The sequence below is a fragment of the Delphinus delphis genome, chromosome 5, assembly GCF_949987515.2.
Source record: "Delphinus delphis chromosome 5, mDelDel1.2, whole genome shotgun sequence".
NCBI classification, from domain to species: Eukaryota; Metazoa; Chordata; class Mammalia; order Artiodactyla; family Delphinidae; genus Delphinus; species Delphinus delphis.
The window spans coordinates 91,848,346-91,874,446 of NC_082687.1; the positions used below are offsets into that span (position 1 = coordinate 91,848,346).

Below are 26,101 nucleotides of genomic sequence, written 5' to 3' on the forward strand. Positions count from 1 at the left end.
TGGAGGAGATAGTGTAAGCAGAAGGATTTAAGTTGACAATGCAGGCTTTGTTCAGAGAATAGAGAATTGTCCCAGATATTAGATCATAAGGTGTGTGGGAGGAAATGACAGGCAATAAAGCTACGCTATTGCCTCGAATTTCATTCCAAAAAAATGGTCCTTATTCTCGTGTCAACACCAAACAGAAGAGTATAAAAGGTTCCAAAGGGAGCTGTGGTTTCAGTGGATCCCATGAACAATAATTGGTCAGCATTGAGTCTCTGCAAAAAGAAACAACTGAGCGCAATTTTTAGGGCAAGGGCTTTGACAACTGATGGAATTACCCTTTTTCAACTGCCTTGTACCTCGATTTAGCCATCTAAAATGGGCAAAATAATACTCACCCTGAAGGACTTTTAAATAACTAAATGATAATAATATTTTAAACACTACGTGCCAGGCTCTATTTTTACACGCTTTTAACACATTATTTCATTTCAACCTCTTGACAGTTCTTTGTCGAGTCCTATTTTTATGCCCCTTTCATGGATGAAGAAACTGAGGCATAGACTGACTAAGCACCGTGCCCAAGGTCATACAGTTAACAAGAGTCCGAAAAGGGATTCACACTCAAGAAGTGTAGTAACAGAACCTTCACTCCTGAAGGTTCTAGAACAAAACCTCACTAGGAAGTATGCAATAACTATTTGTAATCATAATTGTGGTCCTTTACTGATCAATACTGTATCAATATATTGATCAGTTGATAGATTGATACAATATATCAATATTGTATGTCAGTAAGTAATTGAAGCAATCTCTCAAAACAATTTTATGAGATTGAAACAAATTTTATCCTTAGTTAGAAATTTTTAAATGGAAGCTTGGAGAGGTCAAACTCATTTTCCAGTGTCAGAATTGAGAAACAGACCCAGCAAAAAACAAAACTCTAGAGCTACTGAATAATTTCCTAGAATGAGGAGTTCCAGGCACCATTCTGCTTTATCATGTGAAGGGTGACACCACATGTTACTGTAATTAATACTAATACTAATACAAATAATAACAATAACACTGTGATTGAGCATTTACTATGTGCCAGGTACATGTATCTTCTTATTTAATCACTCTATGCTACAATACTGGGTACAATTTTATGCTCATTTCTATGGCATTGAACATATGGGAGCACTCAGGCATGGAATGTTTTACTAACTTATCCTAGTCACACAATAAATGTCCAGCTGACATTTGGACTACACAGTCTAACTTTCTCTGAACTAAAAAACTAGCTTAAACCTAGGAGAAACATAACAAAACCTGGATCACTGCTCAGTTTTCCTAGTACTCTGTTTTAAACATGGCCATGATGGATAAATGTTTTGTGGCAGAATATTACTGCCATCACTGATATTAGCTTGAAAAAATTTCCCTAATATATCACCAAAAATTTATCTCTAAACTTACGCAAATTGTTTTTAACTCCCAGGATAACGAATCCCATTTATATACCCTCTACCAAAGCAACATACAACACAGTAACATCTTATGAATCGGGCATTATGTTTTGCATAAATAAAATTTCCAAATGTTTATTCCTTTACAGCAGATGTTATAAATGTAACATGTTTATGTAAGATGTAATTAATATAACATGTAAGATGTTATAAATGTAACATGTTTAAGAATCTTTTAGAAACGTATCACCTGCAGCCTACCTTCTGAAATGGCATAAAATGAAGACAGCTTTTTTCCTATTAAAGATCAGAATTTGCTCCCTGATTCTTTTATTGTTATTATTATTTGCTGTAATATGCTCAAGCTCCTTTTCAACTTTATGTCCCTTCTGTTGTTCTCAGGTAATCAGCTGTCACTTCTAGACTTTACAGTCAGTAAACTTGGGTTTAAGTCCTGACTCTATAGCTGAGTTATAACATTCCTTCCAACAGTGATTTCCTCATCTATAAAAACAGGGTGACGTTACCTGTACACAGAGTAATCATGATGTTTAGCTATAGTAACGAAAGGGAAAATAACTTTGCTTACTACAAAGAGCCAGCCATCAGATGTCAGGTATTATTATGTGACTCAGGGACTGCTTCTAGTTGTTGGCCCTCCTTCAGCATCCCCACCTGCTCCTGAGGTGGGGTCAGAAGCTTATTAAAATATGAATGAAGTGAGGATGGGTCTGCTTATTGATTGTGACAGGACATTGCAACAGGCATTTGGCAAAGTGCTGCACTAGGAATCAAGGCCCAGTTCTGCCACTGATGTGCCCAATAGCTTTTGATTTACAACCACTAAATTTAAGATGCTGTATTTAAATGTGCATTTATAAAGTTAAGGGGCTGGATTAAAGGCCACTTTCAATTCTAACTCTATCTTCTGCTTAAAGCCCTTTTGCTACTAACTTTCTGATTCTTGGTTGGGCGTGTCATTTGTAGATAAGTAGGGTATCATCCTCCCTCATTTTCTATGGGAGATAGAACAGCAGAATAGTTAATTACATAAACCCTGGAACCAGTCTTTCCAGAGTTCATACACTGGCTTTTCTTTGTGACCATGGGCAAGTTATTTAATCTCTCTGTGCCAGTGTCTTCATCTATAGAACAGAATATAGCACCCAGAGTATGCTGATGGGGAGTTTATGAGTTAATGTATGTAAATGTATTTGTTCTTGCATAGAACAAATGCTGTAAAAAGTGGTTTGCTATTATTATTAGATTTTTAGGACAAACAGGAGAAAGTCTATCAAGTTTCAAGAGGAACTCTTGTTAGGGCATTTTTAATTTCGTGAACTATTATGGGCTTTCTTCGTCTCTCTCCATGTTTCACTATGTTTAAAATTTTCTCTTTGATCAGAGTCCGTATCAGTTGTTGACTTTCCTGACTAAAATATCCATCTTTTTGGTCTGCCTTTAAGTGAAAGTTCAATCACATTTCTTGTTCCTTCTCCCCCAACCTCAGCATTTCTGTTGTAGATTTTCTCTCTGTGTATAATGACTGGCAACATAATTTTTATTTCCCCCATTTACCAAAAAGCCAGTTAGACCCTACCACCTATGAAATAATAGCTCCTATCATAAGGGGCTATTCATGAATGGTTGCAGTAATAATATGGTTCATGCTAATAGCAAGTATTCCAATAAGGCGATTATATTTTAAAACCTAAGCTTATGTGAAGAGTTACTTATGTTTATAAATAAGGTAGAGACAATCCATTCATAAGTGTTGTGAGAAATAGCTCCATCAATTTCCCTTTGAGCAGTTACATTTTATAAGTGATTGGATTCAATCACGAAATTGCAAAGCAGTTCAAATTCTCCTGGAATGGAAACTGCAATGTCATTGCCAACAACCACCTCTAACAGAAGACATTCAAAATAGCTGGCCATTTGCAAAGTACTTTTCATTTTCCATTTGATATATGAATAGTAAATAGGATAAAGTACGAATTATAAAGGGCTTTTGGGGCCCTAATGTACTTTCAGGTCCAGAGTTGAGGAAACACATGTCTGACTAACAACAACTTGTGGGTACTCATTGTTCACAGTGGTCTGGGAAGTGCTAAGACTCCCGCAGTGCTTCGGATAGGTGTATGGCTTTCTGTTCATGGGCTGTGCGTGATTAGCTTGGAGTTAATCACTCATATACTCTTCTTGTGCACCGAAAAATAGCTCTTGACAGGAAGAGTCAAGAGGGCTCCCAGGCCTTCACATTCCTGAGATTAAGCATTTAAAGTTGGCAAAATGTAAAAATTTTCCTCAGGTTCTGGCTCAGGTTTGAACTCTCCACCCAGAGAAGCCAAATGATAAAACAAAAAGACAAGTTGGTGTCAGATCCGAGCTCCCCTGCTATCAACTGTGTAGCTGTGTAAACTTGAGCAAATTCCTTAACTCTTGAAAATCAGTTTCCTCAGCTGATTATAATTCCAACCCCTTTGAGCATTGGGAAGGGTGGAACTAAGGAATGGAGTGCTCAAGGTATATGGCATCTTACCGATGCCTTTACAGGAGAAAGAAAGGAAAGAAAGAATTTACTTAGGTGTCATGAACAATAGCTTTGGAAATTTCTCCCAGGCAGTATCTTTGTCTCAGTGTATCAGACTTGAATATTAAACAGGCAATAGCATCTCCTCCTTATTCCGGAAGCTCTTAGGAGTAGTTTCCAAAGCTATAGTCAAGAATCTTCCAGCATCTTTTAGTGGAAAGTCAAAACGTGGAGCAAAATTAGTCAAAGCCTCTTCCAAATCCTGTCACTGGACTAAACTTCTAAATATTTAATAATATGTGTCATTAGATGTAATCATCCTCTCTGTGATGTTATTGCTGTACATGTCAAGTCACTATGAAACCAATCTAATAAAGGGTAAACATCGGGAGTAAAGACTCAGAGGATATTTTTATAAATGAGATAAAGCAATATAAGTCAAGCCAGCTGAATTTTTGCTAGACAAATCAATCTCAGCTCAAATAGAATTTTAAAGTTATAGTTTTTATGATTTTTTACAATGAAAATAGATACATTTTTGTTTTGTTTTTTGTTTGTTTGCGGTACGCGGGCCTCTCACCATTGTGGCCTCTCCCATTGCGGAGCACAGGCTCCGGACGCACAGGCCCAGCGGCCATGGCTCACGGGCCCAGCCGCTCCGCGGCATGTGGGATCCTCCCAGACCGGGGCACGAACCCTTGTCCCCTGCATCGGCAGGCGGACTCTCAACCACTGCGCCACCAGGGAAGCCCATGAATACGTTTTTTAAAGAAGAGTTATCCTGTACTGAGAAATGGACCTCTTGTAGATAGACCCACTATGATTGGGATTCTTCAAGTAGTGATTAATTGATTCCACATTTTTTTAATTGAGCAATTTTAGTCTGCCAAATCAGATGCTGTTGGGCTGGGCTATCCAGTAGTCTGGCAGGTCCCAGGTAGAAGAATGTGGCAACAGTCTTACAATGTTCCCTGCTACGATAAGGCTCATCTCTGAACCAGCTTCTTGGAAGGAGTGACATTATTCTTCATAAACAGTTTTACTTTAACATTACAATCCTTGTTTACAAATGTGTGTCTTAGGAAGGCAGGCCTCACACTCATATTTGTAAAGCAAGATGTTCTGGGGGATATGGTTTGACCTCATAGAGTCAAATTTCCATAATTATGAATTGGGCTACAATAGGCTTCCACTGTATTTTAAGAGAAGTTGTGAGACATGAGAAAAAGAGGTCTGTTATTAAAACTCATACTGTTGATCCCAGGGGATTTGAATTCCAATTTCTAGCCCAAATGTGTCATGGCCTGAGGGGACTGTTAACTCAGACATAGGACATCCTTGGCCCTGAGAGACTGAAATCTAAGTAACAAAGAACAAAAAGAGACAGTCAGGAAAGCTCAAGGTTGTCTGGGTTTGGGAATTTGTCATCTGATTAAAAATAAATCTGTTAGAAGATACATGAATACTGCATACTAGTTGTAGGCAGTTTGTCTCAGGATGCAAAAGCAACATTGGAATTAGCAATCCTATTCCAATAGCAAGACGCCTACATAGTTGTACCTTGGCAGAAGCCTGGAGATGATTCAACAGACCAGAGTGCTACCTGGTTCTGACTATGGAGAACAGTATGGAGGTTCCCTTGTATATATGTACCACGTTTTCTTTACCCATTCCTCTGTCGATAGACATTTAGGTTGCTTCCATGTCTTGGCTATTGTAAATAGTGCTGCAGTGAACATTGGGGTGCATGTATCTTTTCGGTTTTCTCTGGGTATATGCCCAGTAGTGGGATTGCTGTGTCATATAGTAGTTCTATTTTTAGTTCATTAAGGAACCTCCATACTGTTCTCCATAGTGGCTATACCAATTTACATTCCCACCAACAGTTTAGGACAGTTGCCTTTTCTCCACACCCTCTCCAGCATTTATCGTTTGTGGACTTTTTATAATGGCCATTCTGACTGGTGTGAGGTGATACCTCATTGTAGTTTAGGAATCTAATTTTTAAAAAATGATACAAATGAATTTATTTACAAAACAGAAACAGACTTACAGATGTCTAAAACAAACTTATGGTTACCAAAGGGGAAACGTGGTGGGGAGGGATAAATCAGAAGCTTAGGATGAACATACACACACTACTATATATAAGACAGATAACCAACGAGGACATACTGTATAGCACAAGGAACTCTACTCAGTATTCTGTGATAACCTATAAGAGAAAAGAATTTTAAAAAGAATGAATATATGTATATGTATAACTGAATCATTTTGCTGTACACCTGAAACTAACACAACATTGTAAATCAACTATACTCCAGTAAAATTAAAATTTTAAAAAATTAAAATAAAAAGTTGGACTTTAGGGTGTTAGAGACAGCTGTCTGCTTCATTACTAACTAATCATCTGAACTTGAACAATTTACTTAGACTCTCTCTCCCAGCCTCAGTCTTCTCATCTATAAAATAGGGATGATAGGATGCTATAAAGATTAAATGATATGATTGGCTAGACTACCCAGTGCTCAGTGGGCTCACTGTGAACAGCAAGACCTGTTTGTACTGGAGTTGTATGTCTTTTGAATATAGGTGCATATATTAGTCAGCTCGGGCTGCCATGACAAAATGCCACCGACTGGGTGGTTTAAACAACAGAAATTTGTTTCTCACAGTTCTGGAGGCTGGAAGTCTAAAATCAAGATGCCAGCTGGGTTGGTTTCTCCTGAGGCCTCCCTCCCTGGTTTGCAGGTGGCTGCCTTCTCACTGTGTCCTCAGACGGCCTTTCCTCTGTGCCTGTGTATCCCTGGCGTCTCTCTCTCTCTCTCTCTTCTTATAAAGACACCATTTGTATTACATTAGGGTCCCACCGTTATGACTTCATTGAACTTTAATTATCTTCTTAAAGGTCACATCTCCAAATCCAGTCATATTGGAGGTTACGCCTTCAACATACAAATTTTAGGGGGGCATAATTCAACCCATAACAAGGCCAGAAGTCAGACTGCAGTAGATTAAAAAGAGAACAGGAGGTAGGAAATGGACCCAGTGGATACAGTCAACTTTTCTGAGACATTTGACAGTGCAGGAGAGGAGAGAAAAATATTATTTTTATCATTGTTATTTCTGTCAATATTGAGAGAGAGTTTGGCAAAGTAGAAAAAACATAAGGTTCGGCATCAAAGACTTGGGTATAAATTCTACCTCTGTCTTTTCTCCTGTGTAACACCTGGTCACTCATTTCTTCACCAATGTGAGACTCAGATTCCCCATATGTAAACAAATGGATAATTCTGCCTCATTGCGGAGTTATTGTGAGGATTAGAATGATATCAGTAGAGCACCTAGCCCATCTCTTGGCATATAACGAACTTAATAAATGTTAAGCACTCTATTAAAAAACCCCCAGAGTGCATGCTTTTAAATGGTGGCTGAGTCATACTGTGAAGTTCCCAGTCCTATGAGGAATCATGCTGTGCTCTCCACAGAGCTTGCCTCCCACATCAGCATCTTGATTGGGTTAGGTGATGTTGCTTTTATAACTTATCATATGCTGGTGATTGGGGATGATTTCAGGTGTGTTTTTAGAGCTTGTCAGCCTTCTAGAACTAGAAACAGCCCTTTGGCAGGTAGGAGTCATTAAGAAGTAAGGTATCAGTCAGCTAGGAAAACAAAGAGTCTGCAGGCAGACTCTTCAAGTGTGGTGCTTTGAATACTGAACGTGATGCTCGTCCTACCACACATGCTTAACTCAATTACACTGACCCTTCAGCCCTGGTTCTTTTGTCTCAGTCTCATCATCTGCAAGCCTGAGCCAGCGGGAGGAAGAAACCTTGTTGATAGTGTGGTTTTGACTGCTCTGTTGTTACAAAGGCTGAGAAGTTAATGTGCTATTTTGTTTCTTTCCAGTGGAAAGGTCATTAGGTTTAGAGGAGGTTATACTATGATTGAAAGATTGCTCAGATAATCTGATTAAAATTTCCTCTACTTTTGCCCATGCTGTGTTTCTCAGAACAATGCATAGAGAATACTGTGATTCCAAAGAAAGCATTCAAGGTCCACCAACTGTCCACAAACCCCAGTTTGAGAAATAATTTTCTAGAGGGCAGCTAAGGTTCAAGGGGCTCCAAGGGGATTGAAACTTCAGCGGCAACATCATTTGTTAATTGATTCACTTATTCATCCATCCCCCAAATAATTTTTGAGGAACTCTGGGGTATTAGACTCTATGTTAGGTGCAGAGGATATACAGATCTGTTAAGACGTTGCTCCTGTCCTCATGGCACTCACAATGAAGAAGACAGACATGAACAGATCATAAATGTAATTAGTGTTTTACATGCTATATGAGAGGTAGGTAAGATGTGAGAACTCTGACCAGGGACCCATCAGTTCTGCATGGTGGAATAATTGGAAAGCCTTCAGAAAGAAGGCAGTAATATTTAAATGGGATTATAAAAGATATATGTTTTTCAATTGGAGGAAAAAGGAAAGAGGAATATTTTTTGTTTTGTTTTGTTTTGTTTTGTTTTTCTTTTTGTGGTACGCGGGCCTCTCACTGTTGTGGCCTCTCCCATTGCGGAGCAACAGGCTCCAGACGTGCAGGCTCAGCGGCCATGGCTCACGGGCGCAGGCACTCCACGACATGTGGCATCTTCCCAGACCAGGGCACGAACCCGTGTCCCCTGCATCGGCAGGTGGACTCTCAACCACTGCGCCACCAGGGAAGCCCAAGAGGAATATTTTAAGTTGAGGAAATTATACTGTAAATGATTCAAAAGATGCTTTCATCAAGACATTTTCAAGAAAGCAGAGTCTTTCCATCTGTTATTGCCTATTTATATTAGGTCTATTCCGTGGCATGTATTTCTGCATTGACAACTGCAATAACTTCAACACAGTCCAATGCACTGGATCAACAGAAATTTTATGGAGGACCATCTTCCTACATCCTCTCAAGCTCAGGACCCAGAGTAGAATCAAACCATCCAATCCAGAGAACAAAAAAGAAAATTGAAAAAAACCCATTTTAGCTTTTAAAATTTTCCCCATAAAACCCAGCCTGAGGTCAGTTTGTTAATGCCTAGCTGCCTTTTCTCAGCTACTGTTAGCCCTGTGCAAATTCTTTAGGTACACACTGCGCTTAGTTCCTCATCAATTTTATCCTTGTCAGCTCAGACTTTATTCTTGGCCTGCCCATCTTTTCATAGACTTTTATTATTCTTATCCCGCCATCACTATTCTGCAGCTTTTTCATATCATTGTTCCAAAATAAACTATTATAATATGAAAAGTACAAAACAAATATTTGCTTTTATCTCCTCTCCCTCACTTTGACAAACACAACCTTTCCAAGTATTTATTTCATTGCCATTAGTGGTCTTTTGTAAACTGCTTGAGGGCAGTAATTAAGACACACCAAGATTAGGGTTCCACTGACTTTCTTTTCCCTGATAAGTGAGAGCTCTGGCCCCTCACTAACGTCAGAGTGTCAGGGCAGTAAGTAGGCACAGATGTTAATGAGAGACAGCATCATTAATTATCAAAAATTTAGGACTTTTGTAGTCAAAAATGTCTAAATTTCCAACTAACACATGAGCCGCGGAATCAGGAGTGCGTGGCCCTGAGACCAGTTGATGAGAAGATGTTCTGAGCCTCAGCTGTCTGAGTTGGGAATCTGTAGCTAAGAGTAAGGGATATAATGGAGAGAAGCCATGGCTTCAGTACTGGCCCTGGATGTGAGGAGTTCCTTAGCTGAGGTGTGGACTGGACCATGGCAGGAAGAATCTCTTAGGTCTCCATTGGGCCCCACTGCAAAGCAGCTGAAGTTACTTAAGGATGCTATACTTTGAGACCTGGGCACCCAGATCCTAATATATCCCAATACCTCCCGACTTGCATTCTACAGGACCCTAGGGCACAGATGAAGATGTTAGCAGAGGTTACTTGTGGGGAAAAAGAGTTCAGTGGACAAATGCCATTTGGGGTCAATGGGTTAAACAAAGTTAAACAGAATTCTTTGTTGCAAATCCTCTCAAAACCTTTATATTCCAGTGTTTTGCTCCCAAACTACATTAAACTTAACAGAATTTACCAAATTTACATGGATACAAAAGTCTTTTTTTGTGTAGATCATCTCCGAGAAATTATAGTGTAAATATAATTCACAAAGCAAAGTATAATATTTCAGCATTTATCCGTAGCTATGGATTCCCTTGGCTGCAAAGTAGGGTGTAGCCAGAAGTTCCCTGGGCTCCAGTCCATCCAGTGTGCACCTATGAAGACTGGGTTTATGCCAGTCAAACTGGAAGCTGAGTACTTCACTCATTTCAGCACCTGATCTCTCTGCTTTATTTGTAGCCCCAGGCAAAATATTTGATTTTTTTTTTTTTTTTTTTTTTTTTTGCTGTACGCGGGCCTCTCACTGTTGTGGCCTCTCCCGTTGCGGAGCACAGGCTCTGGACGCGCAGGCTCAGCGGCCATGGCTCACGGGCCCAGCCGCTCCGCAGCATGTGAGATCTTCCCAGACCGGGGCGCGAACCCGCGTCCCCTGCATCGGCAGGCGGACTCTCAACCACTGCGCCACCAGGGAAGCCCCAAAATATTTGATTTTAATGGAATCTTCAGAGTGTATTTAGCAGAGTCCTATCTCACAGTTGCATGATACAAGGGTGGTACAGACTGCTATCAAACTAAAATTCCATTTTTATAACTAGTGCTTGATATATACACACATTTGAAGTGTTAATATTTTCCATGATTTTTACACTTTTCAAACTGTGCTGTAAAAATGTTCATAGTGTGGTGTCTGATGACTAGAAAGTTTGAAAAAATATTACGTAGAATTAGCAGAATACTGTATACTCTGGGAAATGTAAAAACTGTTATTAGCAGTGTGAGAATCCTTCCTCTGGAAAAATCAGACATGCAGTAAAGATTTCCTTCCATTTTCCTATGTTGCTGTGTATACACATTGGTGAGCAGTGACCGTTCTTAAGACTTTGGTTTTCCTCCACAGACAGCGTGGAAGATGAACTGGAGATGGCCACCGTCAGGCATCGGCCTGAGGCTCTCGAGCTTCTGGAAGCCCAGAGCAAATTTACCAAGAAGGAGCTCCAGATCCTTTACAGAGGATTTAAGAATGTAAGAACTTTCTTTTTGACTTTACCTTCACGCAGTTCTCAGAGGAGCACTGAGAAAAGACAGGGAAAAAGGGAAAATGTGCAGTTCTGTGAGAACCCCATCCTATGTACACTTCTTATAGATCTTTCCTAGATATGAAAATTGTTGATATCCATTTGGGCTTTGGTTCACTTTGGTACACCGTTGCTTGTCCAATCAAACAAGGATGAGTACAGAAGAGAGGTTTACTTTATTCAGTTTCTAGTTGGGATTATCTTTTTCCTTTTCGGTTATATCGACATCATTTCAATAAGCTCTAATTGTCTATAGGACTAATTGACTATCGATTGGAGCCTATCAAGGAACTCTACTCCTAGCATTGCAGAAAAGTCATGATAAGTTTGATAATTTCTAAAAGAGCATGTTACCCATGACTCTGAACAACAGGTATCTGTAGGTAGTCCCTCCTTTCGGTTCTCTGTGATCCAGGAGCACCTATCATGCTCCTTCCTGAGTGAATCATCGTCAAGAAGAGTGACAGTCCTTGCACACCAGAGGGTGACGGTGAGAGACAAGGAATGGGCTGGGCGATCTGTCAGGCATACACTCTTAGTGATGCCTAGGTATATGCTCAGGATTAAGCTAGATACTGCAGGGTATTCGAAAGCCAGCTTCTGTCCTCAAGGAGCTAATGGCCTGAATAGGCAGAGAACACTCACCCTCGTGAATTTATTTGAAAGTAATTCATCCTTAAAAGTATTAAATGGTCGTATATTAAGTGACATACACAGCCCAAGATGTGTTATGTTCTTACACATATGTAAACCATAGTTACATATGCTACAGGTGTCCCTTGAGAGCCTAGTGAATTGCTTCAATTCCTCCTCAAATCCAGCCCCTAACAGCCTCCATTCCATGGTCTGTAGGAATCTATAGAGTCCAAAGATTTCTGCTAATTCCATCCTCTTGAAATCTGTCCACCTCAATGCTATCTCTGTCCAACCTCATGAAGATGAAAAACTGCCTCTTCTACGGTATCCACACAAAAATTTACTTACAGAATTTGTAATGCTAGTTGCCTTTTCAGAATATTTTTATAAGGTCCCAACATGCATATTACACACAAACTTCCACCACCTCTCTGACTCCATGGGGTCTCTCTCTACCCCATTTCTGCTCTTCACTGCTCTCGTTGCCTGGGCTACCTAAATGTTTCCTTCCATTTCTCCTCTGAAGCCTGGTCCTCTTCTGACACCCAGGCATTTGTGGGGGTGGACTGGGTGGGGAGGAAGGCGATATAACGGAGATGGGTGCTTACCCCACACAGGTAGGACTCATATTACACATCAAGATGTGTAATCTATCAAGATGACACATACAAATAAACAGACCTAAAGAGAAAGGGACTTTGAAAATTAGGCTCAAGAATTCTTAGTCATGGGCCTCCCTGGTGGCACAGTGGTTGAGAGTCCGCCTGCCAATTCAGGGGACACGGGTTCGTGCCCCAGTCTGAGATCCTTGCTGGGTAGAATAATCTTGGTTGTAGGTTCTTCCCTTTCGTCAGTTTAAATATTTCATGCCACTTCCTTCTGGCTTGTAAAGTTTCTGCTAAGAAATCAGCTGTTAAACATATGGGAATTCCCTTGTACGTTATTTGTTGTTTTTCCCTTGTTGCTTTTAATAATTTTTCTTTGTCTTTAATTTTTGTCAATTTGATTACTATGTGTCTTGGTATGTTTCTCCTTGGGTTTATCCTGCCTGGGACTCTGCACTTCCTGGACATGGGTGACTATTTCCTTTCCCATGTTAGGGAAGTTTTCGACTATAATATCTTCAAATATTTTCTCGGGTCCTTTCTCTCTTTCTTCTCCTTCTGGGACACCTATAATTAGAATGTTGGTGCAATTAATGTTGTCCCAGAGGTCTCTTAGGCTGTCCTCATTTCTTTTCATTCTTTTCTCTTTATTCTGTTCCACAGCAGTGAATTCCACCATTCTGTCTTCCAGGTCACTTATGCGTTCTTCTGCCTCAGTTATTCTGCTATTGATTCCTTCTAGTGTATTTTTCATTTCAGTCATTGTATTGTTCATCTCTGTTTGTTTGTTCTTTAATTCTTCTAGGTCTTTGTTAAACATTTCTTGTATCTTCTTGATCTTTGCCTCCATTTTTTTCCTGAGGTCCTGGATTATCTTCACTATCATTATTCTGAATTCTTTTTCTGGAAGGTTGCCTACTTCCACTTCATTTAGTTGTTTTTCTGGGGTTTTATCTTGTTCTTTCATCTGGTACATAGTCTTCTGCCTTTTCATTTTGTCTATCTTTATGTGAATGTGGTTTTCGTTCCACAGGCTGCAGAATTATAGTTATTTTTGCTTCTGCTGTCTGCCCTCTGGTGGATGAAGCTATCTAAGAGGCTTGTGCAAGCTTCCTGATGGGAGGGAACTGTGGTGGGTAGAGCTGGGTGTTACTGTGGTGGGCAGAGCTCAGTAAAACTTTTATTTACTTGTCTGCTGATGGGTGGGGCTGAGTTCCCTCCCTGTTGGTTGTTTGGCCTGAGGCAACCCAGCACTGGAGCCTACCGGCTCTTTGGTGTGGCTAATGGCAGACTCCGGGGGGTGGGGGTGGGGGCTCACACCAAGGAGTACTTCCCAGAACTTCTGCTGCCAGTGTCCTTGTCCCTGCAGTGAGCCACAGCCACGCCCATCTGCAGGAGACCCTCCAACACTAGCAGGTAGGTCTGGTTCAGTCTCCTATGGGGTCACTGCTCCTTCCCCTGGTCCTGATGTGCACACTACTTTGTGTGTGCCCTCCAAGAGTGGAGTCTCTGTTTCCCCCTGCCCCGTCCTGTCAAAGTCCTGCAATCAAATCCCACTAGCCTTCAAAGTCTGATTCTCTGGGAATTCCTCCTCCCATTGCCAGTCCCCCAGGTTGGGAAGCCTGACGTGGGGCTCAGAACCTTCACTCCAGTGGGTGGACTTTTGTGGTATAAGTGTTCTTCAGTTTGTGAGTCACCCACCCAGTGGTTATGGGATTTGATTTTATTGTGATTGTGCCCCTCCTACCGTCTCATTGCAGTTTCTCCTTTGTCTTTGGATGTGGAGTATCTTTTTTGGTGAGTTCCAGTCAATAATTGTTCAGCAGTTAGTTGTGATTCTGTGTGCTCTTGCAAGAGGGAGTGACAAACTCCCCATATTTTGATTAAAAGAATAAACCAGGGCTTCCCTGGTGGCGCAGTGGTTGAGAGTCTGCCTGCCAATGCAGGGGACACGGGTTCGGGCCCTGGTCTGGGAGGATCCCACATGCCGCGGAGCGACTGGGCCCGTGAGCCACAACTGCTGAGCCTGCGCGTCTGGAGCCCGTGCTCCACAGCAGGAGAGGCCGCAATAGTGAGAGGACTGCGCACCACGATGAAGAGTGGCCCCCATTTGCCGCAATTAGAGAAAGCCCTCGCACAGAAACGAAGACCCAACACAGTCATAAATAAATAAATAAATAATTTAAAAAAAAAAAAAAAAAAAAAAAAGAATAAACCATTCATCAACATCTTAAACCAGTCACACTTATGTGAAAGTGGTTGAACTCCCCTGCAAGTAAAGATTACCAGAGCTCCCCAATCTTTTTCCAGTGCTATATCTCTGACAGTACTTCTCCAACATATATTGTAAATATAAATGGGAAATTGGAGGAAAGGAAGATAGTGAGAGAAGATTGCTCTGCCCCTCACCCTGTCTTACCCACTGACTCATCCCCACATTTTTATTTCTCTTACCACATACTAAACTGAATCTTCAGAAGTAGGCAGCTGATAGAAATGGAGAATATAGTATGGTGTAGCTCAATCTTTACTGTCCCTCAGAATAACCTGAAGGATTTGTTAAAACAGATTGCTGGGCCCCAGACTGAAACATTATGATTTAGTGTCTGAGATTGGGGTGGAGAATTTGCCTTTCTCATATGTTCCCAAGTGCTGCTGACGCTCCTTGTCTGGTGACCACACTAGTACAATGCAAACATCATAAACACTGGTGTCACTCAGACTCAGGTCCATATCTTATTTGTTTAGGGAGATTCCTCTGAATCAGTGGCTTGTGTGTCCTTGTCTCTACAAATTGGGATAATGATATCTACATTACATGGGTTTTGCCTTTGCTTTGCTGGGGTTTTTTTTAGTAAATTCAGATAATAAACATTAAGTTCAACAAAAAGGAATTATTATAGTGTGGCCCCAAATAGTCAACGTCAGTTTTATGTTCCATCAGAGTGGGGCAGTCCTGGTTGACCTACATACTTCCTTAGCAGTGTTTTAGGTTTTGAGCTACATAATTATGTATTTAAAAGGTTGCAGAAAGATGCAAGTTATTAGGTACACATCAGCAGTCTCATGTTGCAATCATTTAGGGAGCTTTAAAAACTACAGATAGCTGGGTATCATGGTTGGTGATTCTGATGTAATTGCTCCCAGAAGAAGCGTGAGCATCAGGATTTATCCCACTTTCCAGGTAATGAAAATGTGCAGCCAAGATTGAGAACTAACATTGAGAATGGTTCTCAATGTATAAGATCATAGCCATAAAGGCGCTTCTATCACAAACAGAATTGACCTACTTGTGATGAGCCCTCTAATGTCAAATATCAACGGTTAAACTGGCTACATTGGAGCCTTATGAAACCCTTGGTGGGTGGGGTGGGATGTGTGTGCAGATGATGACTCTGATGACTCTGATTTAGTTAAATATGGGGTGATGTTTAATAATCTTTTTTTAAAAACTTCTTAGTTTAAAAAAATCCATTTTAATAAACTGCTAATAGAAGGTCACATTTGAAAAAGACTGACTTAGAAGGTCATACAAGTCATACAAGTATCTGTATACATGACGCATAAACTTGCTTTGCTGTTCTCTTTCAGAATCAAGCATAACTTCACTCAACACTAGGTGATAATGAATGGTCCGTTGGGCATTAAGTTTTCATAAGGCTATGTCTCTTTGACATTTCCTCTCATTAATAAATAATTTACAGCATAGTCTTCCCAATTTTTAAGGCACAGGATGAAAGATAGTTGCAGCTAGGTAGACCTAATATGTTTTGGACCTCTGACTGCTTCCTGTCCCAAATCTTTCTCTGCTTCCTTTTCTTTCACTGTTTTGAATTGTAATAGGTCAAAATATCCTTTACATTCAAATACATCTTTAAAGTATCACTTTAATAATTGTTAATGTTATTATTCCCTAAGATTTTTAAGTGTTAATATTCTTTTTACCTCAAAATGCAAGATGTTTCTATTAGTTTTCTATTGTGTGTAACAAATTACTACATATTTAGTGACTTAAAGAAATGCACATTCATTATCTCACAGTCTTGAAGGTTAGGAGTCCAGAAATGACTTACCTGGTTCCTCTGCTTGGGGTCTCATAAGGTTACCATCCAGGTGTTGGTAAGGCTGCATTTCTCTTTGGGTTTAGGAGTCCTCTTCTAAGCTCATGGGGTTGTTGGCAGAGTTCATTTCCTTGTGGTTGTATTTCTGAGGTCCCCACTCTTGTGTTAGTTGTCAACCTGGGGCCACTCATCTCCTAGAGGCCTCCTGTAGTCCTTTGCCAATGGTGCTCTCACAGACTCTTTCATAGCACGGAAGCTCACTTCTACAAAGCCAGCAAGAGAGATTCTCTCTACTCAGCTAAAGCAGAGCCATATAATGTTACGTAATCGTGGAACTAACATCTCCTCCCATCACTCTTGTACATCCCAGCACTCAAGGCAGGGGATTAAAAAGCGTGTGATTTATGGGGAGTCACATTTCCATGATATCCATCACAGTGGTCTTTGTGAGGAGGCAGCAACCCTTATGGAGTAGAGCTGCTAAATTTGGTCTGAAGTCACATTTCAAGCACAGTTAATACCCCCCCTCAGTTTTTTGCCTGCAATCCAGACTTCTCCTGAGGGATTTTACCAAAAGTGACACCAACCTTCCCCCCTGGTTTCTACAAGAGATTTGATGTTATGGCCAAAGGAACCAGTAAAAGAGGAAAGTTCTTTGATGGGGCTATTCCACCCCACTCGAAGGGTTTGAGAACGTCTGCACTTTAAAAATAGACGAAGGGAACTGACGATGAATTTACAGGGATCTACATTTTTGACAAAGGACATGTACATAAAAAGCTCTAAATCCCACTTACGGTGAAGGTGAGGGGAGGAGTTAGGCACATGCATGGGAAACAGTGGGGTAAGTGGTTAGGATAGAGAAATAAGCTGCTCATTGTATGAGGCAATTTCTCTTTTGACATGAGCCCTCAGAGTTATTCTTTTTTCTTTTTAACATCTTTACTGGAGTATAAATGCTTTACAATGGTGTGTTAGTTTATGCTTTATAATAAAGTGAATCAGCTATACATATACATATATCCCCATATACCCTCCCTCTTGCATCTCCCTCCCACCCTCCCTATCCCACCCCTCTAGGTGGACACAAAGCACCGAGCTGATCTCCCTGTGCTATGCGGCTGCTTCCCACTAGCTATCTACCTTACGTTTGGTAGTGTATGTATGTCCATGCCACTCTCTCACTTTGTCACAGCTTACACTTCCCCCTCCCAATATCCTCAAGTCCATTCTCTAGTAAGTCTGTGTCTTTATTACTGTCTTACACCTAGGTTCTTCGTGACATTTTTTTCTTAAATTCCATATATATGTGTTAGCATACGGTATTTGTCTTTCTCTTTCTGACTTACTTCACTCTGTATGACAGACTCTAGGTCATCCACCTCATTACAAATAGCTCAATTTCTTTTCTTTTTATGGCTGAGTAATATTCCATTGTATATATGTACCACATCTTCTTTATCCATTCATCTGTCAATGGACACTTAGGCTGCTTCCATGTCCTGGCTATTGTAAATAGAGCTGCAATGAACATTGTGGTACATGACTCTTTTTGAATTATGGTTTTCTCAGGGTATATGCCCAGTAGTGGGATTGCTAGGGCGTATGGTAATTCTATTTTTAATTTTTAAGGAACCTCCATACTGTTCTCCATAGTGGCTGTATCAATTTACATTTCCACCAACAGTGCAAGAGGGTTCCCTTTTCTTCACACCCTCTCCAGCATTTATTGTTTCTAGATTTTTTGATGATGGCCATTCTGACCATTGTGAGGTGATACCTCATTTTAGTTTTGATTTTCATTTCTCTAATGATTAGTGATGTTGAGCATCCTTTCATGTGTTTGTTGCCAATCAGTATATCTTCTTTGGGGAAATGTCTATTTAGATCTTCTGCCCATTTTTCGATTGGGTTGTTTGTTTTTTTGATATTGAGCTGCATGAGCTGCATGTAAATTTTGGAGATTAATCCTTTGTCAGTTGCTTCATTTGAAAATATTTTCTCCCATTCTGAGGGTTGTCTTTTGGTCTTGTTTATGGTTTCCTTTGCTATGTAAAAGCTTTTAAGTTTCATTAGGTCCCATTTGTTTATTTTTGTTTTTATTTTCATTTATCTAGGAGGTGGGTCAAAAAGGATCTTGCTGTGATTTATGTCATAGAGTGTTCTGCCTATGTTTTCCTCTAAGAGTTTGATAGTTTCTGGCCTTACATTTAGGTCTTTAATCCATTTTGAGTTTATTTTTGTGTATGGTGTTAGGGAGTGTTCTAATTTCATTCTTTTACATGTAGCTGTCCAGTTTTTCCAGCACCACTTATTGAAGAGGCTGTCTTTTCTCCATTGTATATTCTTGCCTCCTTTATCAAAAATAAGATGACCATATGTGTGGGGGTTTATCTCTGGGCTTTCTATCCTGTTCCATTGATCTATATTTCTGTTTTTGTGCCAGTACCATACTGTCTTTATTACTGTAGCTTTGTAGTATAGTCTGAAATCAGGGAGCCTGATTCCTCTAGCTCCATCGTTCTTTCTCAAGATTGCTTTGGCTATTCGGGATCTTTTGTGTTTCCATACAAATTGTGAAATCTTTTGCTCTAGTACTGTGAAAAAGGCCAGTGGGGGCTTCCCTGGTGGTGCAGTGGTTGGGAGTCCACGTGCTGATGCAGGGGACACGGGTTCATGTCCCGGTCTGGGAGGATCCCACATGCCACGGAGCGGCTGGACCTGTGAGCCATGGCCGCTGAGCCTGTGCGTCCGGAGCCTGTGCCTTGCAATGGGAGAGGCAACAACAGTGAGAGGCCCGCGTACCACAAAAAGAAAAAAAAAAGGCCAGTGGTAGTTTGATAGGGATTGCATTGAATCTGTAGATTGCTTTGGGTAGTAGAGTCATTTTCACAATGTTGGTTCTTCCAATCCAAGAACGTTGTATGTCTCTCCATCTGTTTGTATCATCTTTAATTTCTTTCATCAGTGTCTTATAGTTTTCTGCATACAGGTCTTCTGTCTCCTTACGTAGGTTTATTCCTAGGTATTTTATTCTTTTTGTTGCAATGGTAAATGGGAGTGTTTCCTTAATTCCTCTTTCAGATTATTCATCATTAGTGTATAGGAATGCAAGGGATTTCTGTGCATTAATATTGTATTCTGCTATTTTACCAAATTCATTGATTAGCTCTAGTAGTTTTCTGGTAGCATCTTTAGGATTCTCTATGTATACTATCATGTCATCTGCAGACAGTGATAGTTTTACTTCTTCTTTTCTGATTTGGATTCCTTTTATTTCTTTTTCTTCTCTGATTGCTGTGGCTAAAGCTTCCAAAACTATGTTGAATAATATTGGTGAGAATGGGCAACCTTGTCTTGTTCCTGATCTTAGTGGAAATGTTTTCAGTTTTTCACCATTCAGAATGATGTTGGCTGTGGTTTTGTCATATATGGCCTTTATTATGTTGAGGTAAGTTCCTTCTACGCCTACTTTCTGAAGTTTTTATCATAAATGGGTGTTGAATTTTGTCAAAAGCTTTTTCTGCATCTATTGAGATTATCATATGTTTTCTCTCCTTCAATTTGTTAATATGGTTTATCACTTTAAGTGATTTACATATATTGAAGAATCCTTGCATTCCAGTGATAAACCCCACTTGATCATGGTGTATGATCCTTTTAATGTGCTGTTGTAATCTATTTGCTGTATTTTGTATTTTGTTGAGAATTTTTGCATCTATGTTCATCAGTGATATTGGCCTGTCATTTTCTTTCTTTGTGACATCTTTGTCTGGTTTTGGTATCAAGGTGATGGTGGCCTCACAGAATCAGTTTGAGAGTGTTTCTCCCTCTGTTATATTTTGGAAGAGTTTGAGAAGGATAGGTGTTAAATCTCCTCTAAATGTTTGATAGAATTCTCCTGTGAAGCCATCTGGTCCTGGACTTTGTTTGTTGGAAGATTTTTAATCAGAGTCTCAATTTCAGTGCTTGTGATTAGTCAGTTTATATTTTCCGTTTCTTCCTAGTTCAGTCTCATAAAGTTGTGCTTTTCTAAAATTTTTCTATTTCTTTCAGGTTGTCCATTTTATTGGCATATAGTTACTTGTAGTAATCTCTCATGATCCTTTGGATTTCTGCAGTGTCAGTTGTTATGTCTCCTTTTTCATTTCTAATTCTATTGATCTGAGTCTCTCCCTGTTTTTCTTGATGAGTCTGGCTAGTGGTTTATCAATTTTGTTTATCTTCTCAAAGAACCAGCTTTCGGTTTTATTGATCTTTGCTATCATTTCCTTCATTTCTTTTTCATTTATTTCTGATCTGATCTTTATGATTTCTTTCCTTCTGCTATCTTTGAGAGGTTTTTTGGTTCTTCTTTCTCTAATTGCTTTAGTTATAAGGTTAGGTTATTTATTTGAAATTTTTCTTGTTTCTTGAGGTAGGATTCTATTGCTGTAAACTTCCCTCTTAGAACCACTTTTGCTGCATCCCATAGTTTTTGCATCATCCTGTTTTAATTGTCATTTGTTTCTAGGTATTTTTTGATTTCCTCTTTGATTTCTTCAGTGATCTCTTGGTTATTTAGTAGTGTATTGTTTAGCCTCCATGTGTTTGTATTTTTTACAGATTTTTTCCTGTAATTGATATCTAGTCTTATAGCACTGTGATTGGAAAAGATATTTGATATGATTTCAATTTTCTTAAATTTACCAAGGCTTGATTTGTGACCCAAGATATGATCTTTCCTGGAGAATGTTCCATGAGCACTTGAGAAGAAAATGTATTCTGTTTTTTGTGGATGGAATATCCTATAAATATCGATTAAGTTCATCTTGTTTATTGTAATATTTAACGCTTGTGTTTCCTTATTTATTTTCATTTTGGATGATCTGTCCCTTGGTGAAAGTAGTGTGTTAGTGTCCCCTACTATGATTGTATTACTGTTGATTTCCCCTTTTATGGCTGTTAGCATTTGCCTTAAGTATTGAGGTGCTCCTATGTTGGGTGCTTAAATATTTATAATTGTTATATCTTTTTCTTGGATTGATCCCTTGATCATTATGTAGTGTCCTTCATTGTCTCTTGTAATAGTCTTTGTTTTAAAGTCTATTTTGTCTGATATGAGAATTGCTCCTTCAGCTTTCTTTTGATTTCCATTTGCATGGAATATCTTTTTCCATCCCCTCAGTTTCAGTCTGTATGTGTCCCTAGGTTTGAAATGGATCTCTTGTAGACAGCATATATGCGGGTCTTGTTTTTGTATCCATTCAGCCAGTCTATGTCTTTTGGTTGGAGCACTTAATCCATTTACATTTAAGGTAGTTATTGATATGTGTGCTCCTCTTCCCATTTTCTTAATTGTTTTGGGTTTGTTATTGTAGGTCTTTTCCTTCTCTTGTGTTTCCTGCCTAGAGAAGTTCCTTTAGAATTTGCTGCAAAGCTGGTTTTGTGGTGCTGAATTCTCTTACCTTTTGCTTGTCTGTAAAGGTTTTAATTTCTCCGTCAAATCTGAATGAGGTCCTTGCTGGGTCGAGTAATCTTGGTTGTAGGTTTTTCTCTTTCATCACTTTAAATATGTCCTGCCACTCCCTTCTGACTTGGAGAGTTTCTGCTGAAAGACCACCTGTTAACTTTATGGGGATTCCCTTGTATGTTATTTGTTGTTTTCCCTTGCTGCTTTTAATATTTTTTCTTTGTACTTGATTTTTGATAGTTTGATTAATACATGCCTTTGCCTGTTTCTCCTTGGATTTATCCTATATGGGACTCTCTGTGCTTCCTGGACTTGATTGATATTTCTTTTCCCATATTAGGGAAATTTTCAAGTATAATCTGTTCAAATATTTTCTCAGTCCCTTTCTTTTCTCTTCTTCTTCTGGGACCCCTATAATTCGAATGTTCGTGCATTTAATATTGTCCCAGAGGACTCTGAGACTGTCCTCAATTCTTTTCATTCTTTTTTCTTTATTTTGCTCTGAAGTAGTTATTTCCACTATTTTATCTTCCAGTTCACTTATTCATTCTTCTGCCTCAGTTAGTCTGCCATTGATTCCTTCTAGAGAATTTTTAATTTTATTTATTGTGCAGTTCTTCATTGTTTGTTTGCTCTTTAGTTCTTCTAGGTCCTTGTTAAACGTTTCTTGTATTTTCTCCATTCTATTTCCAAGATTTTGGATCATCTTTACTATCATTAGTCTGAATTCTTTTTCAGGAAGACTGCCTATTTCCTCTTCATTTGTTAGGTCTGGTGGGTTTTTACCTTGCTCCTTCATCTGCTGCATATTTCTCTGTCTTCTCATTTTGTTTAACTTACTGTGTTTGGGGTCTCCTTTTTGCAGGCTGCAGGTTCGTAGTTCCCGTTGTTTTTGGTGTCTGCCCCCAGTGGGTAAGGTTGGTTCAGTGTGTTGTGTAGGCTTCCTGGTGGAGGGGACTGGTGCCTGTGTTCTGGTGGATGAGGCTGGATCTTGTCTTTCTGGTGGGCAGGAATACATCTGGTGGTGTATTTGGGGGATATCTCTGAACTTATGATTTTAGGCAGCCCCTCTGCTAGTGGGTAGGGTGGTGTTCCTATCTTGCTAGTTGTTTGGCATAGGATGTCCAGCACTGTAGCTTGCTGGTCATTGAGTGGAGATGGGTCTTAGCATCGAGATGGAGATCTCTGAGACAGCTTTCATTGTTTGATATTATGTGGGGCCTGGATGTCTCTGGTGGGTCTCCCACCTCAGAGGCTCAGGCCTGACACCCAGCTGGAGCACCAAGACTCTGTCAGCCACCCAGCTCAGAAGAAAAGGGAGAAAAAAGAAAGAAAAGAAAAGAAGAGAAGAGAAGAGAAGAGAAAAGAAAAAGTTATTAAAATAAAAAAATATTATTAAAACTGAAAAAGTAATTTAAAAAAAGAGAAAGACAGAGCAACCAAACCAAAAAACAAATCCAGTTATGATAACAAGTGGTAAAAACTATACTAAAAAAAAAAAAAAATTGACAGAATCCTAGGACAAATGGTAAAAACAAAGCTATACAGACAAAATCATACAAAGAAGCATACACATACTCACCAAAGGAGAAAAAGGAAAAACATATATATATATATATATATATTTATAAAAAGAAAGGAAGAGAGCCACCAAATCAATAAACAAATCTGCCAATAATAGTAAACGCTAAATACTAAACTAAGATAAACATAAAACCAGAAACAAATTAGATGCAGAAAGCACACCCGATGTCTTCAATTGATCCCTAAGTCCACCACCTCAATTTTGGGATGATTTGTTGTCTATTCAGGTATTCCAGAGGTACAGCGTACATCAAGTTGATTGTGGAGATTTAATCTGCTGCTCCTCAGGCTGCTGGTAGAGATTTCCCTTTCTCTTCTTTGTTCGCACAGCTCCTGGGGTTCAGCTCTGGTTTTAGGTCACCTGAGGGCATCTGTTTCCCACCCAGACAGGACAGGGTTAAATAGGAGCTGATTACGGGGCTCTGGCTCACTCAGGCGGGGGGGGGGGGGGGGGTGGGAGGGAGAGGCACGGTATGCGGGGTGAGCCTGCGGCAGCAAAGGCCAACATGACGTTGCACCAGCCTGAGGCGCGCCGTGTGTTCTCCCGGGGAAGTTGTTCCTGGATCACGGGATCCTGGCAGTGGCGGGCTGCACAGCCTCCCGGGAGGGGAGGTGTGGATAGTGACCTGTACTTGCACACAGGCTTCATGATGGCTGCAGCAGCAGCCTTAGCATCTCATGACTGTCTCTGGTGTCCACGCTGATAGCCACAGCTCGCACCCATCTCCGGAGCTCATTTAGGCGGTGCTCTGAATCCCCTCTCCTCTCGCACCCCAAAACAATGGTCTCTTGCCTCTTAGGCAGTTCCAGACTTTCTCCCGGACTCCCTCCTGGCTAGCTGTGGTGCACTAGCCCCCTGCAGGCTGTGTTCACACCGCCAACCCCCGTCCTCTCCCTGCGATCCGACCGAAGCCCGAGCCTCAGCTTCCAGCCCCGCCCGCCCCGGCGGGTGAGCAGACAAGCCTCTCGGGCTGGTGAGTGCTGGTCGGTACCAATCTTCTGTGCGGGAGCCTCTCCACTTTGCCCTCCACACCCCTGTTGCTGCGCTGTCCTCCGCGGCTCCGAAGCTTTCCCCCTCTGCCACCCGCAGTCTCCACCCGCGAAGGGGCTTCCTAGTGTGTGGAAACCTTTCCTCCTCCACAGCTCCCTCCCACTGATGCAGGTCCCATTCCTATCCTTTTGTCTCTGTTTTTTCTTTTTTCTTTTGCCCTACCCAGGTATGTGGGGAGTTTCTTGCCTTTTGGGAAGTCTGAGGTCTTCTGCCAGCGTTCAGTAGGTGTTCTGTAGGAGTTGTTCCACATGTAGATGCATTTTTGATGTATTTGTGGGGAGGAAGATGATCTCCACATCTTACTCCTCTGCCATCTTGAAGCTACCCCTTCGGAGTTATTCTTGAGGCTTTTGTAGACTGACTGTATGACCTTCAGTAAATCACTTCATCCTTGGCAGCTTCTGTTTCCCTGTCAGCAAATTAGGGATTAAGATCTTCCTTTCCACTCATGAAGGGAGGTGGGTAATAAATGGTTTTGTTCTGCTCTTGAAAGAGTCAGGTAAGTCTTCCTTAAGTGCAAAGTATCACTCATGTACTCTAGAATCTAGGTAGAAGAACAGAGTTAAAGTGTTCCTATGCCCTAGCAGAGTTTTCTATCAGACTTCCAAGAAGCAGGGCTTTCTGAGGAGAAGGTTGTCTACAGGTCTAAGCAGATAAACATGGCAGCCCTTCTGAATCCCAGGGGCTGGCATGGTGCACATGTTCTCCTGGGCTTGAAACTTTCAATTGCCATTTCTTACACTGAGCAAGTAGTGCAGCTCCTCAGGATATCAAATTATCATTTGAAGACTCAGGATTTTAATGCTGGTGTAGATGAGAAAAGGATGAGAAATGTTTTGCATAATCCCTTTCATTTAGAGTGTGAAAAATAGACATTAGAGCCCTTCATTTTTTTCCTCTCATTCTTCTAAGTACAAAAGTAACTAAAATTCGTAAGGAAGATCATGATGTCATCTTGAAGTATATGGCCTTAAGCATGAGTTTACGTTACATATATTCTGTGGCAATTGGATGCTTCTTGGTTTATTTGTTTCTTTTTTATCTTAACCTAATTAAGTGCCATGCAAAACATTTGAAATCATACTAGGGGTGTAAACTGAGATATGTAAGTGTCCTATATACAGTCAACTCCCCACTCCACCTTGCTGGAGGTAACTACTCTTAATATTCTTCTTTATTCTCCTAGATAAATTTTTTTTTTTTTTTTTGCGGTATGCGGGCCTCTCACTGTTGTGGCCTCTCCCGTTGCGGGGCACAGGCTCCGGCCGCGCAGGCTCAGCGGCCATGGCTCACGGGGCCCAGCCGCTCCGTGGCATGTGGGATCTTCCCGGACCGGGGCACGAACCCACGTCCCCTGCATCAGCAGGCGGACTCTCAACCATTGCGCCACCACGGAAGCCCTACTGAATTTTTCTAGAGAATCATACAGATTTCTTAAGTTAGTTCAATTCATCCTCCTGAGGCAAATTTTTTTAGTCTGGGAGTAATGTGTCTACTGACCTCAAACTCACATATCCCTTGAGGGATCAGGATTTGTTAAAAATAAT

General features: G+C 40.5%; 1 protein-coding gene across 1 annotated transcript in view; it reads left to right on the forward strand.

Annotated features, from left to right (window-relative positions):
• Positions 1-26,101, forward strand: part of KCNIP4 (potassium voltage-gated channel interacting protein 4) — a 1,205,567-nt gene that overhangs the window by 1,085,683 nt on the left and 93,783 nt on the right. Inside the window, exon 3 of the mRNA XM_060012752.1 lies at positions 10,992-11,112. Coding sequence (XP_059868735.1) covers positions 10,992-11,112 — 121 coding nt within the window. The remainder of the gene's footprint in view (positions 1-10,991; positions 11,113-26,101) is intronic.